The sequence below is a fragment of the Tyto alba genome, unplaced genomic scaffold (assembly GCF_018691265.1).
Source record: "Tyto alba isolate M040663 unplaced genomic scaffold, T.alba_DEE_v4.0 Super-Scaffold_32, whole genome shotgun sequence".
Lineage (NCBI taxonomy): Eukaryota > Metazoa > Chordata > Aves > Strigiformes > Tytonidae > Tyto > Tyto alba.
The window spans coordinates 2246620-2261404 of NW_024881307.1; the positions used below are offsets into that span (position 1 = coordinate 2246620).

General features: G+C 51.7%; 1 protein-coding gene across 2 annotated transcripts in view; it reads right to left on the minus strand.

Moving 5' to 3' along the window:
* Positions 1 to 423: 423 nt before the first annotated feature.
* ETS1 (ETS proto-oncogene 1, transcription factor) overlaps positions 424 to 14785 on the minus strand; it is a 78215-nt gene continuing 63853 nt past the window's right edge. For both annotated transcript variants that reach the window (XM_032982267.2, XM_032982269.2), the window contains 2 exons: positions 6128 to 6246; positions 424 to 5502 (listed from right to left, as the gene is read on the minus strand). In XM_032982267.2, the coding sequence (XP_032838158.2) occupies positions 5287 to 5502; positions 6128 to 6246 (335 nt within the window). In that variant the 3' untranslated portion in view covers positions 424 to 5286. The remainder of the gene's footprint in view (positions 5503 to 6127; positions 6247 to 14785) is intronic.

Consider the following 14785-nt stretch of genomic DNA (forward strand, 5'->3'; position numbering starts at 1 on the left):
GAGCGGGCGGCCCCGGGGCTTTGCGGGTTGGCGGCCTCTCTTTCACAAGAGCCCCATGAAGAGAAACGTTCCTCTAAAAAGTCATTTGGGGGGGTAAGCCACAGGTAGCCCGAGCTGCCAGGGGCGACTGAGGATGCACGGACCGTTCTGAACGGGTGGAGTCACCCCTGGGACAGCGGAGCCGAGCGGCGACGGCGTCCAAAGAGCCGGAGAGGGCAACCCACGAGGCTGGCGGGGCACAGCATCCCCCTTCTCCCACCCCCCACGCCCTATAACCACGCAATTTTGTTTTAATAATGAAAAAAAAAAAAACAAAAAAACCCACAGAAGTTGCCGGGATTTCTAAGGTTTTGCATTGTTTTTCCACTTTGCTCCCCGAATCTAAAGAGTAAAGGCAACAAATAAGCACACTGACACCGAGGGTTAGGAATTACTCTTCTTTTAATTTCACATGGTTTAAAATACGATATGAAATAAGGCTACAGTATATAAAAAACTCTCCAGCAAAATGATGTGCCAGCATCAGCAATTAAAACCAAACCAATCCCCTCCTTTAAGAATTCAATGTAGGAGGGATTTTTTTTTTTTTTGTATCTTTTAAAAACAAAACAAAACAAAACAAAACACAACACACGGACACACACACACATCGCTACATCTCTAAGCTACCTCAGCTCAGTTTTTTTAAAAAGCACCTGCTTTTTCCTTTTTTTTTTTTTAATCTCGCTTTTAAAATTTTTTTCCACTTTTAAAAAATATAAATTATATGAAAATACAAGTTGGAAAATAGTCAAACAGCACAATATAACAATCTCTCTTTTTTTTTTCTTCTTCTATGTTTATCAGCTTAAAAAAAAAAATCCCATGTGTAAAAACAAAAAGAAAAAAAAAGACTTTTTTTTTTTTTTTTTTTTTTTTACTGAGGCAGTTAATTCCTGGAGATATTCCATTATAACATATATGTATACATAGATTTATCATTTATTTAAACCTCTTTGGAATGTAGACAACAGCTCACGGATGTTATATAGACCCTACCAGAGAGCAGAGCACGCCAAGGCATCCAAATTTCGTGACGTTAATGAGGAACAAAGCAACCAAGCCCTAAAGCCTCACAGAAAACCTCTCCAGAAGAGCAAGAGACGGAAGATGGGGATGTTTCCTGCAGCATCTGAATTTACTGGTGCTTACTGGGACCTTTTTGGGGGGAGGTGTTGGTTTGGAAAGATGTGAGAAGGTTAAAATCATACAGTATCTTTTATTTCTTGCCCTCTTTGGGTATTTCTCCACCCAAATGATGACATCTGGAGCGGGACGGTGGTAGAGTGGAAATTAAATGGAGCTACACCTGCACACACACGAGTGCCCAAGGGTCACGGTCATCCTACACACAAAGGGAGAGACGGGCAGCAGAGAAAGCACTTGCATTTTCCAACAGGTTTTTGGTTTTTATCTTTTACTGAGGTCCCAAATATCGACTGCTGAGCCCCCAGAAAGCTGTTTGCAAGCGCATCGCTCCCAAGGTAGGGCTCAGGCTCTGCCGGGGAGGAGAGGCAAGGGGGACGTGCCCCCACGCAGAGAACAGCAGATCACAAGCAGGACACAGAAAATATTAAAAAAAAAAAAAAAAATCACCAAAAGCACCTGAGACATTCCAAAACATGACAAAATTACCCAATTTCTAAGAGCCATGTGTACCCGCCGAGGGTGAAGCTTGTCCCCGTGCAGAGAAACCAGCACAGGAGCGAGTCCCACCCCAGGCAGATCTCCACCATCCCTCTCTAACCCATCCTCCTGGCCCAGCACGTGTGAGTGGGGTTAACCAAATTTTCGTGGCTTCAAAGAACGGGTCAGAGGGTTTGGGTTCCAGCACATCCCTCGCCAAAAGTCAACATGCAATTACAAAGCAGAAAGAAGTAAAAAAAAAAAAAATCAAAATCCAAAAAAAAAAAAAAAGGAACAAAAACAAATCTGCAAATTTCCAGTGTATAAACAGCACACAGCCCTCTCCGGGATGGTCTCTAGACTAGGAATGAAAAATAAGAGGAAAATAGAAAATGATGAACCTGCTGTCCCTAGGATTGTACTGCCCTTTTCCTGCTGCACCCACACAAAGGCTGCGAGCTGGGATGGCAAACAGCCGGGAGAAACGATGGCGAAGCGCCAGCCAGGGGCTACTTCCAAAAAAAAAGAGCTGCTTTTCATGACTCGCCCTTTCTCACCTTTAAACCACCTCCCCAAAGTCACTGGGAACGCACAGGTTCAGCTTGGAAACCTGGAAAAAATAAACCCGGTGGAGCAGACAAGGGATTTAGCCTGGCAGAAGGATGGGGCTGGCACCCGAACCTGCGGTTCCTTCTGTCGGAGGGAAATTTTATCCCTGTTTTCCGCTTGAAAAAGGCACTTCAGCTGCAGTGGAGCATCCGAGCAAAGCAGGAGACGTGTCCTGGGACACGGCGCGGTGCCGAGGGCGGGAGGGAGGGCGCCTTTTCTAAGGGTGTAAGGGGGATTTTTCAAAGCACCGCTAGCAGTGGCCCGTGAAGGGTAAGCTAAGGGCACCCCCGCAGCTGCGTGCAAAGGCAGCAACCCCGGAACGCCTGCGAAAACCCACCTGATTGCTGACAATCCAACCCCTACGGTACGTCCCGTTGGGATGCTCTTTAACTACTCCTCCCCTGCACGCTTCCGCGCTCTCACCTCTTGCCTGACTCCCTTTTCGGCCAGCTCAGCGCCTGCGGCGAGCCTGGACCCCGCGGCCGAGCTCTGCCCCGGCGCCTCATCCCCCGTATCTTGTTTTCCTCTCCTCTCCCCAGCTCGGCCGAGATGCTTTCTCCCATCCTCCTTGGCTGCTCGAGGAGACGAGCTGAGGTTTAACCTCCCAAGGGGCAGCACCCCTCTCCCCCTTTGGTGCATGCTCCTTTCAACCTCCCTTTCGCCCCCTTTGCCTTCCCTCCCGTCCATTTTCCCTCCGTACGCTCAGTGGGATGGTGCGCAGCCCCCGTGAGCGAACAGCACAGCTAAGAACCCCCCCCCTACCTAAACCACCTTCTGCGTCCATCCCCCTTGGCTGGAGCTCCCTCTTGGCCCACTCATTTCCTCTCCACCACCACCTTTTTTTTTTAAGCACGCGGCAGTTTCGGGGTCGACTTGCCCCCAAATGACCAATTGGGGATACAGAGGTGCTGGGTGCCCCCCAGGCCCGGAGGAAAACCTCGGAGCATCCCCTTGCCCAGGGGCCGAGCTCCCCATCCAGCACTGCCGCTGCACGGGAGGAGGGGGCGGGGGGGGTATGTGCCTGAATATTTTGGCTCTTTGCACGCAGAGTCCTGCCCTGCCGACCCGATACATCAGCCTGTATCAGGCAGGCGTGGCCCGGCGAGCAGATGCCCCCCACTGCTGTCCCACAGTGCCTCTGTAATGAACACGATTACCTAAAACACACAGGCGGACAGACAAACGACACAAAAAGAAGGTACTTTTGGTTCAAACACATAATACTGTCTTTAGAAAGAGAAAGCCCAGCGGCTCCCTGGGGTGAGAGGCCCCGTTTGGCAGTGGGATCCGCGCGGATCCGGCTTCGGGGTCGGAGCTGGGTGTGGGAACGCTCACCGCCCGACCCTCGGACTCTCAGAGCATCCCGGGAAGTGCTCGGTGCCGCGGGATTTACCCCTCTCTGAACGCAAACCAGTTGCAAAAAGTTTGGAGGACAGACGGAGCAGCCCCGGGACTGATCCTGCAACCATCTGGGGCAAGCACACGAGACCTCTCGTTTACCCCAGCGACACCGGTCGTATGCTTCATGTTAATCACACCCTGCCAGGGTTGGCAGGATCAGGCTTACAAAGAGCAGTAAAGAACCCATTTGCAAGGACAATTTCCTTTCTGCGTGTGCCCAGAGTGGTTTAGACATACAGCAATAAAGATAGAGCTGGTCGAAACAGGAAGGAAAAAACATTTCCCTTTGGCTTTTCAACTTTTTCCTGATTTTCTCCCCCCAATCCACTTCTATAATTTCCATTTACCACATTCAGAACAAGAATTTCTCCCTTTTCCCCCTCAAAAAACCAAAAAAACAACAACAAAAAAAAAAACAACCCTCCAAATTTTCTGAAAGCACCAAAGTGTTCCTTGAGCAAAAAAGTCATTTGGAAAACGCAAAAAAGACATTTTCCCCGCAAACCTTGGTAGGTTTCTTGCACAAAACGCAGCCGTACAAAAAGGCTCCTTTTTTAACCACAACCAAAGCAGAAATTTCAACCAGCTTTATCAGCAAATGGCGGAGCAAAGCGTGTGGGACTGGAAGCAAGAGCGGCACACCCAGCCAGGGTTACTAGGAGCCAGCTTGGAGTTAATTTTCCTTCACTTACGATTCGGAGACGCCGAGTCGTAGTGCTACACATCTCCAGTGGGGTCTACATAAATTCTTTTTTTTTTTTTTTTTTTTTTTTTAAATTTTTTTTTTTTTCCTCACTGTGATAAAACTCTCTGCTGGCATAACAGAAACAAACACACACAATATTGCAATACTGAGACCATCTTAGAGCTTAAGACTATTTAAAAAAAAAAAAAATACTGGCACAAAATTTAATAAAATAAAACTTTAACAAATTAAAAAAAAAAAAAAAAGTCTTGATCCCTCCTATAGCAAAAATTCTCTCTTTTGTAGAAAAGAAGACAACCGACAGAAAGGCGATGTAACAAGAACGACAAACAGTTCTTGGTTCTTTCCTATATTGCCCCTCCCCGAAGCAGGAATATTCACCCACTTTGGTTTTCCCTCCCTGCCCCCCAAAAAAGTTTAAAATCCTCAAATCCTCAGGAACACTGTTATTTCCTGAACTGTCACTTTGTGCATGAATAACACAAAACCCAAAGGGATCCTTTTGATAATATTTTTTCTAAACAGCAAGGGATGGGGAGGGGTTGTTTTTTTTTTTTTTCAGTGAGCTACATTTTTCTGGCTTTCTTAAAACTCAGAATTTTACCCCAAAAAAGCCTGTCTTGGAGCTTTCAGATAAAAAAAAAAAAAAAAAAAACAAACAAAAAACCATCTTTCTCCGAACCAAACTTTTTTAGGTTTTGGTCAAAAGTTTGACGCTTCTGCCACCCTCTCTCCCAACATCCTCGAAAGTATCAAATCTGAGTTGCTCTTTTTTTAAAATAGAAAAAAAAAAAAATAACGAACAACAAAAATAACAGCAAAAATTTAAAAAGAACCAACAGAAAAGAGGTCCCATCGACTCTCCAAAATGCCACGGGGCGCTCCTCCGCCCCGGCTGGCCACCTTCACTCATCGGCATCTGGTTTGACGTCCAGCATGGCGTGGAGTTCCTCCGGCGTGTAGCCCAGCAGGCTCTGCAGGTCGCAGACGAAACGGTAGACGTAACGTTTCCCGGCCGTCTTGTGGATGATGTTCTTGTCGTAGTAGTAACGCAACCCGCGGCTCAGCTTCTCGTAGTTCATCTTGGGTTTGTTTTTCCTCTTGCCCCATCGCCTGGCCACCTGGGGGGAAGGGTGAGGAGGGTCAGTGGCGGGGCGGGGGGGATGCACGTTGCAGGGAAGGGAGAAAAAAAAAGAAAAAAAATAGAATAAAATCAATCTGGGTTGGTTGGGCAGCCAAAGGCAAGCAGCACACAAGGGAAGGGAGAGCACCTTCCTCATCTTTGTAAGGTGGGCACCGAGGGGTCACAATCGTTGGGAAAACCAACGCTCATGGAATGGCAGAACGTTGGAGAAGACTCTATGAGGACATCCAAGTCAAGGAAGGGAACAAATGTCCCCAACTGTTTCCCAAACTCCGTGGGAATTCCCCCTCTCACCTGTACGCGTCCTGTTTGAAGAGCTTTGGCGACACATCTCTTTCTACGGTGTTTCAGCTGCTTCCCACAAACTTTGGGAAGAAATTAACTGATTCCTAGGTATTACTGTAGCCCGATTTTTGTCAGGTTTTCAGCCGGGCTCTAATTAATTTGGTTTCCCCTACACATACCCAAGACCAGAACAACGTAACCGCCCCAACCTCATCCCTGAAGGGAGGAGGGGAGGGTTATCCACTACATCCAAATATCCACTGTATCCAATATTTCAGCGGCATTTGGACTGTGTGTTTAATTCCAAGGCACTCTACCTCGTCTGGGTCGGAAAGTTTGAATTCCCAGCCATCGCCCGTCCAGCTGATGAAGGACTGACAGGACTTGTCAGTGAGCAGTTCCAGCAGGAATTGCCACAGTTGGATGGGTCCGCTGCCTAGAAAGACAAAGGAAACATGAGACATTAATGCCAGGGAAAGCACGGCCCCTTCTATCCCAGGAGATGAAAAAAAATCCCATGCAAACAGTGCTCGCTGGAAAAAAATAAAACCTTTTGCCATCAAAAAAAACCCATCAGCAGCCACAGGGTAGGATCCGGGCTGAGATGACAGCTTGAGAGTTAAATTCTGCAGGTAAAAGAGCTTCCTATTTGCAGTAAGAGCTGAATATTCATGCACTGGAATGCTTCACTTCGAGTTACATAAATAGGATTATTTTTCTGGCAACCAAACAGCGAGGAGTCATTGTCTTGGCACAAGGGCACCACCGTTTCCTCCGTGCCAAAAAGCTGCCGGCCATTGCATGAACTCCGGCAGACTCCTGTTTCCCGACCTTGACTCTTTGCTCCGTCGCTGTTTACCGAGATAAGGGGGGGGGGGGGACCCAGGTATGAAAATTATTTGGCCTCTTCCCAGGGCGTGTTGCTGCAGGAATGGGCTATGCCAGCTCGCAGAGCTCAGTGTAGGGAAGGCAGCGGCTGGCTGGCTCGGCAGACAGATCTCCCCAGCTCCGGACTGGTGGATCTCCCCAGACCCGGACTGGTGGATCTCCCCAGCTCCGGACTGGTGGATCTCCCCAGCTCCGGACTGGTGGATCTCCCCAGCTTCAGACTGGTGGATCTCCCCAGCTTCAGACTGGTGGATCTCCCCAGCTCCAGACTGGTGGATCTCCCCAGCTCCGGACTGGTGGATCTCCCCAGCTCCGGACTGGTGGATCTCCCCAGCTCCAGACTGGTGGATCTCCCCAGCTCCGGACTGGTGGATCTCCCCAGCTACAGACTGGTGGATCTCCCCATCATGGTCTTGGCATGGTCTTAGCAAACCTCCCTGCAGCGGCTGGTTCCCCTAATCCATCCGAAGAGGCACGAGGCGGCGTGCAGCATCCCGTGCCACGGATGTTCAGCCTCTCCTTCCAAGGCTGCGGTCCCCATCTTTCCCCTGGCTGCTAATTTTGGCCAAGAGCAATTTGCCCCCGGGGACCTGAGCCCAACACATCTAACCTACAGCACTCCTACCACCCTGCTTTTGGCTGGATTCATGGTGTACGGGGAATGATTTCAAAATATTTCTCTCCTCTTTGCACCCAGTCAAAGGTAGAGGAGAAGCCCTGGAGCCAAAAATCTCTTTGATGAGCAACTTCCAAATGTGGCCGCACCCAAAATATTGCACTAAGCTCTGGGCAACGTGTTTTGGGAGTGATGCTGCTATGTTTTAAACGCAACGTAGACTGTATCACTAATAATGACAATAATAAAAATACTAGTAATATTAATAAACAGAGCCAGAGGTTAGAGAAAATGATTTATCACAAAAAGAATTGCACAGGCTGGATTAGAATGACAGGCTGGGGTAAACCTGACACCAATGAGCACAGGCTTCCACCAGGGAAAAAAGAGCTACGTACTCAGAAAAAGGGCTGGAGAACAGCCTATTTCCACGAATGACAATGAAGGTTGTCAGAGCTGTGGCTGCCCCAGAGGGAAGAGAGGGCTGCTCCCCCTTTTCCACAAGGTTTAAAATGACTCAGAAGCAGACAAGCTGCTGGGGAGGAGGAAATGAGAGAGCTGGCTCCGGGACAGGGGAATCACTATGCCCCGTCCAGCCCTCCCCAAATTGTTTCCCTCCTGTTATCCCCAAGGAACCGCTCCAGGGTTTTGCAGGCATCGGGTCCTCCGCCAAGCCCCGGAGGTTATCGCACAGCCACGGGCAGGACAAAGCAGGGAGCTCACAGCATCTCTCTGCTTGGAAATGGGAAGACGACACTCAGCGGGGAAAGGCTCCAGCCCTTCGTTCTCGGCAGGAGCTTGCCAAGACGTTGACTCCACGACCGCGCTCTTGGGTAGGGATGGAGCTGGGTTATCCACGCCAAAACGAGGGAGGAAATTCAGATGACGCCTTCGCCTCTCATTTGAAAGGGAAGAGCCAAACCCCTGAACTGAAATGCCACCGCATCTCAAAGCTCAGAGCTATTTATAGCAGCGAGCTTTAAATACAGAGGAAACGTTGGGCAAAAAGGTTATTTCAGCCGCCTGAGGACCTCCAGGGGGAATCACAGGTGAATTCACATGGAGCTGGTTTCTCTTGGCCCGTCTGACTTTACACCAATTCCCTACACAGACACAGAGAGCATCCAACACCCAAATCAGGTTAACGGAGACAAGAGGAGACAAGACTGAAGCAAGACCACGTGCATCCCCTCACATGGATTTCTCTCCTGCCCAACCACAGAGCAAGGATTTATTTTATTTTTTTTTTTTTAATTCCTTCCCCAAAATAAGACGGATGGAAACTCATCACCTAGGCGCCAGGTTCTTGGGTAAGCATATGCCCTCAAAATATCCCTGGGCCACCCCGGCTCTGCGGGAACCTTTCAAGGTTCAAGTGTCGTTAACCCCGAGCCAAGCGGCCGGCACGGTTGACGCTTGGTGCTCGCAGCTCGGCTGCCAGCTGGCACGGAGAGGTGTCAGGAAACCCAGCAATTTCTCTCCCTCTCTCCAGCAAGCGAGGTAGGGTTCCTGCTGCTGCGCCGGGTGCCGCTCTGCTGGGTATTTTGGGATTTTGAAGGAAGCGGTGTCATCCTTGGAACAGGGATTCCCAAGGTCTATTCCGAGCTGCCTGCGGGCCGCGCGTAAAACCCCAAATTCCTCTCTGTTGGACAAGCAATTATGTCAAGAATGTGTTTACTGCAGGGCTTGCAGGCATGTCTCAGCTCCTATAAACACACGCCCTGCCAGAGGGGAAGGCAGCAGAGGCCCTGCATTTCGGGCACGACTCCGAAATGTCAGCGAGGCGGGCGATGCACGAGGTGGCAGGAACCAAACCCCGGCACATGCCCCAGCCTGCGTGTGCGAAAACAGCTCTGGGGAGACCACAGGGTAGGAAGACAAAATGATCTGGGAAGGGGTGCTGGAGGCCCGTGCACCTCGGGTGGGCCAGAACAGCTGTAATTAGTGCTGGGAGGACAATCTTCAGCAATGAGCTTCTTTAGCCTGCTCTGCAGACCAGCAGGGGGTTATTCTTCCCGATGTCTAAAAGGATTTCACGGTGACGTTTGGCTCATGCGGGGATGCCACCCCCGGGACGTCGCGTCCCCAGAGCTAGCAGGGCAAGCATGAAGCTGCCGGGCTTGTCTCCGCACCCCGAACCTCCGCCCCCGCAGGAGCTGGGAGCAGCGCCCATTTTCCATCCCTTCTGCTTTCAAACCCTGCCGCTCGTCCCCCGGCCAGGGCTGGAAATCCCCACTGACACACGTTCTCTAGATGGCTTCACGGCACCCGCACGCACGGCCGAGGGCTGGTGTGGCTCGGCCGGGTGTGTCCCACCACGCGACCTCGGCGCCTTGCTTATCTCTCCAAAACCAACCGCCACTGGAGCGTTCTCGCTGCCTGGTTTTTAGGTGCAAGCCCCACGTATGGGGCGGAGGGACACAAGCCACCTTTTAGGGAGCTGCTGCGCAGATCCAGGGACTTCCCAGAGCAAGCCCAGCCCCAGGCTGGGGAACGGGGGCAGCCCCCCGTTCCACAAAAAACAAGGCGAGGACTCAAAGGGTGGTGGGATGTCCTCCCGCCCCGCCGCGACCTCCGGCACCCGTGAAGGCTGCTAAGAATAGAGCCCACCGGAGGGGCTCGCCTGCCTTCCAAAGCCACAATGAATGGGGGCTCTGTCTGGCCTCGGTGGCACTGAACGGGGGTCCTTCAGCAGAGACCGTCACACTGCAAGAATTCTCCCACGTCAGGGGGAAAATATGCCTCTAAGCCGGATGACTGCCGGCTGCTACAGCAGGAACCGTCGGCTGAGCGGTGCCTCCACACCACCACTCCTCCGACGGCACCCATGGGTGTCCCCAGAGCAAAGGGTTTGGTGTCACACCGTCCCTGTGCCATCCTCCCTTGGAGGTCCCTGGCCACCTTCCTACCAAAAACCAAAATACACAGGGCGGCCACTTTCACTGGCGTGGTACCACACGCCGTGCCCGGGAAGGCACAGCCTGAAACGTGTCATCCTCACTCTCTCTCGAGACAGTTTCACACCCCCACCCCTCTCAACGGCCTCTGTTTTGTTTTCCTTCCTTCAAACAACAAGAAAAGAAAAAAAAAAACCCTAATAAAAAAAAAAAAAAAGCGGCGCACCTATGCTTTTTCACTCTGTGGTTTGTGGTTCCAACCCAACAAAACAATTGGGCATAGCAACATCTCCAAAACACCCTGCGCCTCACTCACGTGCCTGCCCTGCCTGAGCCCCCTTCGATGGCACGAAGGTCCCCAATTTCCCCCCACCCTGTTGAGGGATGGCAAAGCTCGTCCCCATCGCCCTCTTGTTAGACCAAGCCCAACCGCCTCCTCCCAAGCTCCTGCCCAGCCTGGGGCAGGTAGTCACGCCACCGCAAAGTGTTGGCTTTGCACGGGTGGGAGGGCTGTGATGGAGCTCCGATAGAAGCATCACCAAAGAAAAGAAAGCAGGGAAGGACCCAGAAAGTACCTTCCTTGGGGAGCCACATGCTTTTTGGCTGTGCTTGTAGAGAGGAGAGCAGCCAGGTGGGCCATTCTGGGCCAGTTCTGCTTTCCTGATGCATCCCCCGCTCTGTTCTGCGGGAAAACATGCTGGGAGGAGTGGTCTCACTCCAGAGGCATCTGGCAAAGCACGAGGGGTTTCGTGAGCTTCACATCTCGGTGGTCCTGCAGGCCACGAGCTGTGGTGCAAGGCTCCAGCCCGTTGCTCGAAGGAGAGCCAAAGCCTTGCCATCGCCTCCAGGCCGCGGAGGAAGCGCTGCGGGCGGCTGCAGCAGCTCTGGTGAGAGCTGAGCCGCCGTCACGGGTGGGCAGCGTTGCGTGGGGCTGGTTTCACTGCCATCTGCACATGTCTGGCAGGTGGAGCAGGAGCCACTGAACCAGCCCCGAGCCCCACCCTTGAGCTCCCCACCTCGCAGAGGCAAAAAGGGCCGCTGAGCCCACGCAAGGCTCCGCGCCGGCGGCAGAAAGCGGGCAGGAGCTGCTGGCTGCTCACACCTGAAGTCACCCTGCAAGGGCAGGTAAAGGGTAGGGCCCAGGAGGAGCGAGCTAACAGCACCCCCCCTGCATCACACAGCGGGGACAGAAGTGCTGTTGTGCTGCTTCTGATTGCTGGGGCAGCTGGCGGCATCTCCAAATTCCCCTAACCCAAGCTACAAGTGGCCACGGATGCCCATACAGGCACATTTCTCCAGAAGCACAAGCAAGCAGGCGGGAAGGATGCTGATGTTTCTAGGAAAGCCACTGCACAGAGCCTGGATGTCAAGGACAGCTAGATCACCAGACCGTGGTGGGAGGGGGGCCGGGAAGGCAGCTGCTGGTGGGTTTTCAGATGCCAATGACCACAGCACATCTGGGGAGCTCGCTGGTGGAAGCTTCGGGCCAGCAGCACAGGCAACAAGAAGAGGAGAAGCACCACACAAGCTCTCTTGAAAGAGACCCACTTTCTTTGGCACTGACTTGACTTTCTTGCAAAACAGCAGCTGCGTCCTTTCACTTCTGTGTCACAGATAAGCATCGCTCAGAAACGGAGGCTTGTCGAATGCTTCAGGCTCTGCACCGCAGGCAATTCAGACAGGGCAGATGGGTTTAGCAGGCAGATTTGGGCCCTTTTCACACGGCAACGTGAACGCCATCAGAAGGATCAGGGTTGGATCTGGCCTGGGCAAAACTGTTTGGTAGACAGAAGCACTCCCGGGTGCTGGGGTGAGAGAGCATCTGCAAGAGGTGGCTATTCCCTGCGCTACTTTCTGTCTTAAGGACAACATGATAACGAAGATAGCATCAATGTGTTGCCAAGAGAGACACTCAGGTCATGTGTGACATTAGCTGGGAAAGGGGCATTAACTCTCCTGGTGCTGAGATTGTCTATAAAGGCATCAGTGACTTCCTAACCAGGTCCATAAGAAAGGAGAGCATCACAAATGAGAAACCAGCCTTGCAGGTGAGGGCTCAAGGTTTGGTGTGCATTCACTTCACCATTCTCCTCCCTCTTTCCTCCCTTTGCTTCTCAAGGCTTGGTGTGCATTCACTTCACCATTCTCCTCCCTCTTTCCTCCCTTTGCTTCTCAAGGCTTGGTGTGCATTCACTTCACCTTTCTCCTCCCTCTTTCCTCCCTTTGCTCCTCAAACACGAGGGGGGAATCGCTCTGCTCTGCTTGTTCAGCTATGGGGAGCAGCAGCTCAGCACGTCACAGCTCTGGTGTTGCGGCAATGCAGACAGCACCGTGAGATGGAAAGCCCCGGCCTGCACACACGATGCTGAGGTCCTACGTACCACAAAGCCAACAAACAGCACATCTTGGCTATAAACCCACGCAGGTGCTTTGGGGCGCTCAAGAAAAGCCAAAACCAGTCCAGCCCTGAGTGGCTATTGCCAACCACGGGGGCAGAGGGAGGGTCTGAACCTCCGCTGGACCTGCATCACCAGGAGGTCAGCAGCACAAGTAGGTCAGCATAGTGGAAAAATGAATATAGGGCAGCAAGGCCAAAGCCTGGTGTGGTCAGACTCTCAAGACCTGCTCTCTGCACGGGCTGCACGCTTCTCGGAGACAGACCGTCTGCGTTTAGCCACGTGGCATCAGGTCTCACAAAGGATGCTGGTGGCCATGGTCCCCGTCAGAGGCAGCGGCTTGCAGGATCCAGCTATGGCACAGGCAGGGCTGCAGGTGGCAGGGAGGCAAAGCTGAGCTTGATTTAGCCCAGCTGGGCTCGGGTATGGAGGGATGGATGCCCATGGGCCAGCACACACCCAGCACGAGCCACCCACCCACGCCAAACACTGCACTGTTGCATGAACAAGGGGTCTTCAACCGAGCTCGGCTAAGCTAAAGTGAGGTTTAGCCTGCAGAGGAGATGCATCCTGACACATCGCTTGCCTGAATTTATTCTGTCTCCATTTCCTAGGTCATGTCAAAAAAAAAAAAAAATCTGGCTTAAGGTAACACTCAAGCTGGCCAAGGTTTGAGAGAGCTGGCCCCAAACCCAGAGGTGTCCAGAGCTGGCCCTCCCTGCAGCTATGGAAACTGAAGTTCACCAACTCCTAAGCAATTACATTTCTCCTTCGAAAAAGATAAGAAAATTGCATCAACCTCTATCTGAGCAACCATGGCAACTTGTTAAATTAGGTCAAGATGTGGGGGCAGATAACGCAGCTTTGAAAAGCTGCTTGCGAGCAGGGTGAAGAACACATCAAACACAAATGGAGCTTCCGCCAAAATGCACCTTCTCACCAAAGCATGTGCCTTTCTGGGCAGATACCATCAGAGATGTGCCGCGGCTGCGATAAAGCACTGTGCCACCTCCCTGGGCCGCTGGCAAAACAGGCCCTTGGTAACAAAACCTGAACAATATTGTCAAGTTCTTAAAGTCAACCCAGAGAGCCGCCCTGGAGATGCAGGACGTGATCTCCCAGGCTCACCCTTCCAGGCCTAAAAGGTGTGCACCAGGGCACGTTGTGGGGGCCCCACTGGCTGGTGGCTGGTGTTGGATGTGTGCTCCAGGCATCATCTGAGTAAGAAAAGGAAAGCAGGGGTCCTGGCCACTTTGGGACCCTGGGCTGGTAATCCCCCTGCTCTGCTCATTTGGAGGCTCCACCTCCTCACCAGAGCTGCAAGCAGAGCCCAGACTAAGTTCCTCTGCTCGAGATGCTAGACAGCACTTCCTCCCCCAAGTAAAGCAAAAGTAATGTGAAGCAAAGCAAAAAAAGAAGAACCTAGGAGTTCTCTCTCAGAGTCCCCACACCCCTTGCTCAGCTGGCCCAAGAAAGAGGGGCCAGCACTTCTCAGCGACCAGCCTGAATTTTTTTTTTTCTTTTTTTTTTTTTTTTTGCAGAAATACATTAACACAGAGCAGTTTCGAGAGTGCCCAGTTCTCCTACAGTTTGTAATGCAACCTGTTCTCACTTGCTCTCGCTGTGATCTGCTTTCACAGCAACCTGGCTTCACTTTGCACCCACGCTGAGCTCCCTTTGCACAGAAAACAAGGTGCCGGCAGGTCAGCAGGCTTTCAAAAGGGACAGAAGACATCTCTGGAGTGACACGCCTGCAAAGATCATCTGTCCAAAGATCGTTCCCAACGGTAAATGCAGGCTGTGGCAGTCCGAGGACTGAATTATTGCTTAGTAGCCTTTGGAGTAAGTAAGCAGGGCTCCAGCCCAAGGATTTCCAAGGGACTGCTGATTTTGGAAACCTCTGATTTTCCTTTCCCCATTTAAAGTTTCTCAAGGGAAGCAGTGCAAAAAAAAAAAAAAAAAAAAATATCAGGCGCTCCCACTTATTGATCACACTGAAACGCCTGGGCCAAGGGATTATCCTCCCGGCTCAAAATGGGGTTTGAAATGAGGCAAAGGAAAATGTTATGCAGCAAAAAGCGTTTGGAAGCGTGCTCTGGCATTGCATTAACTGAAGTCTCCCCTTCCTGGTGGCACGAATCCAAGGACACTCTTTGGGGTGCTAATACTCCTTGGCAA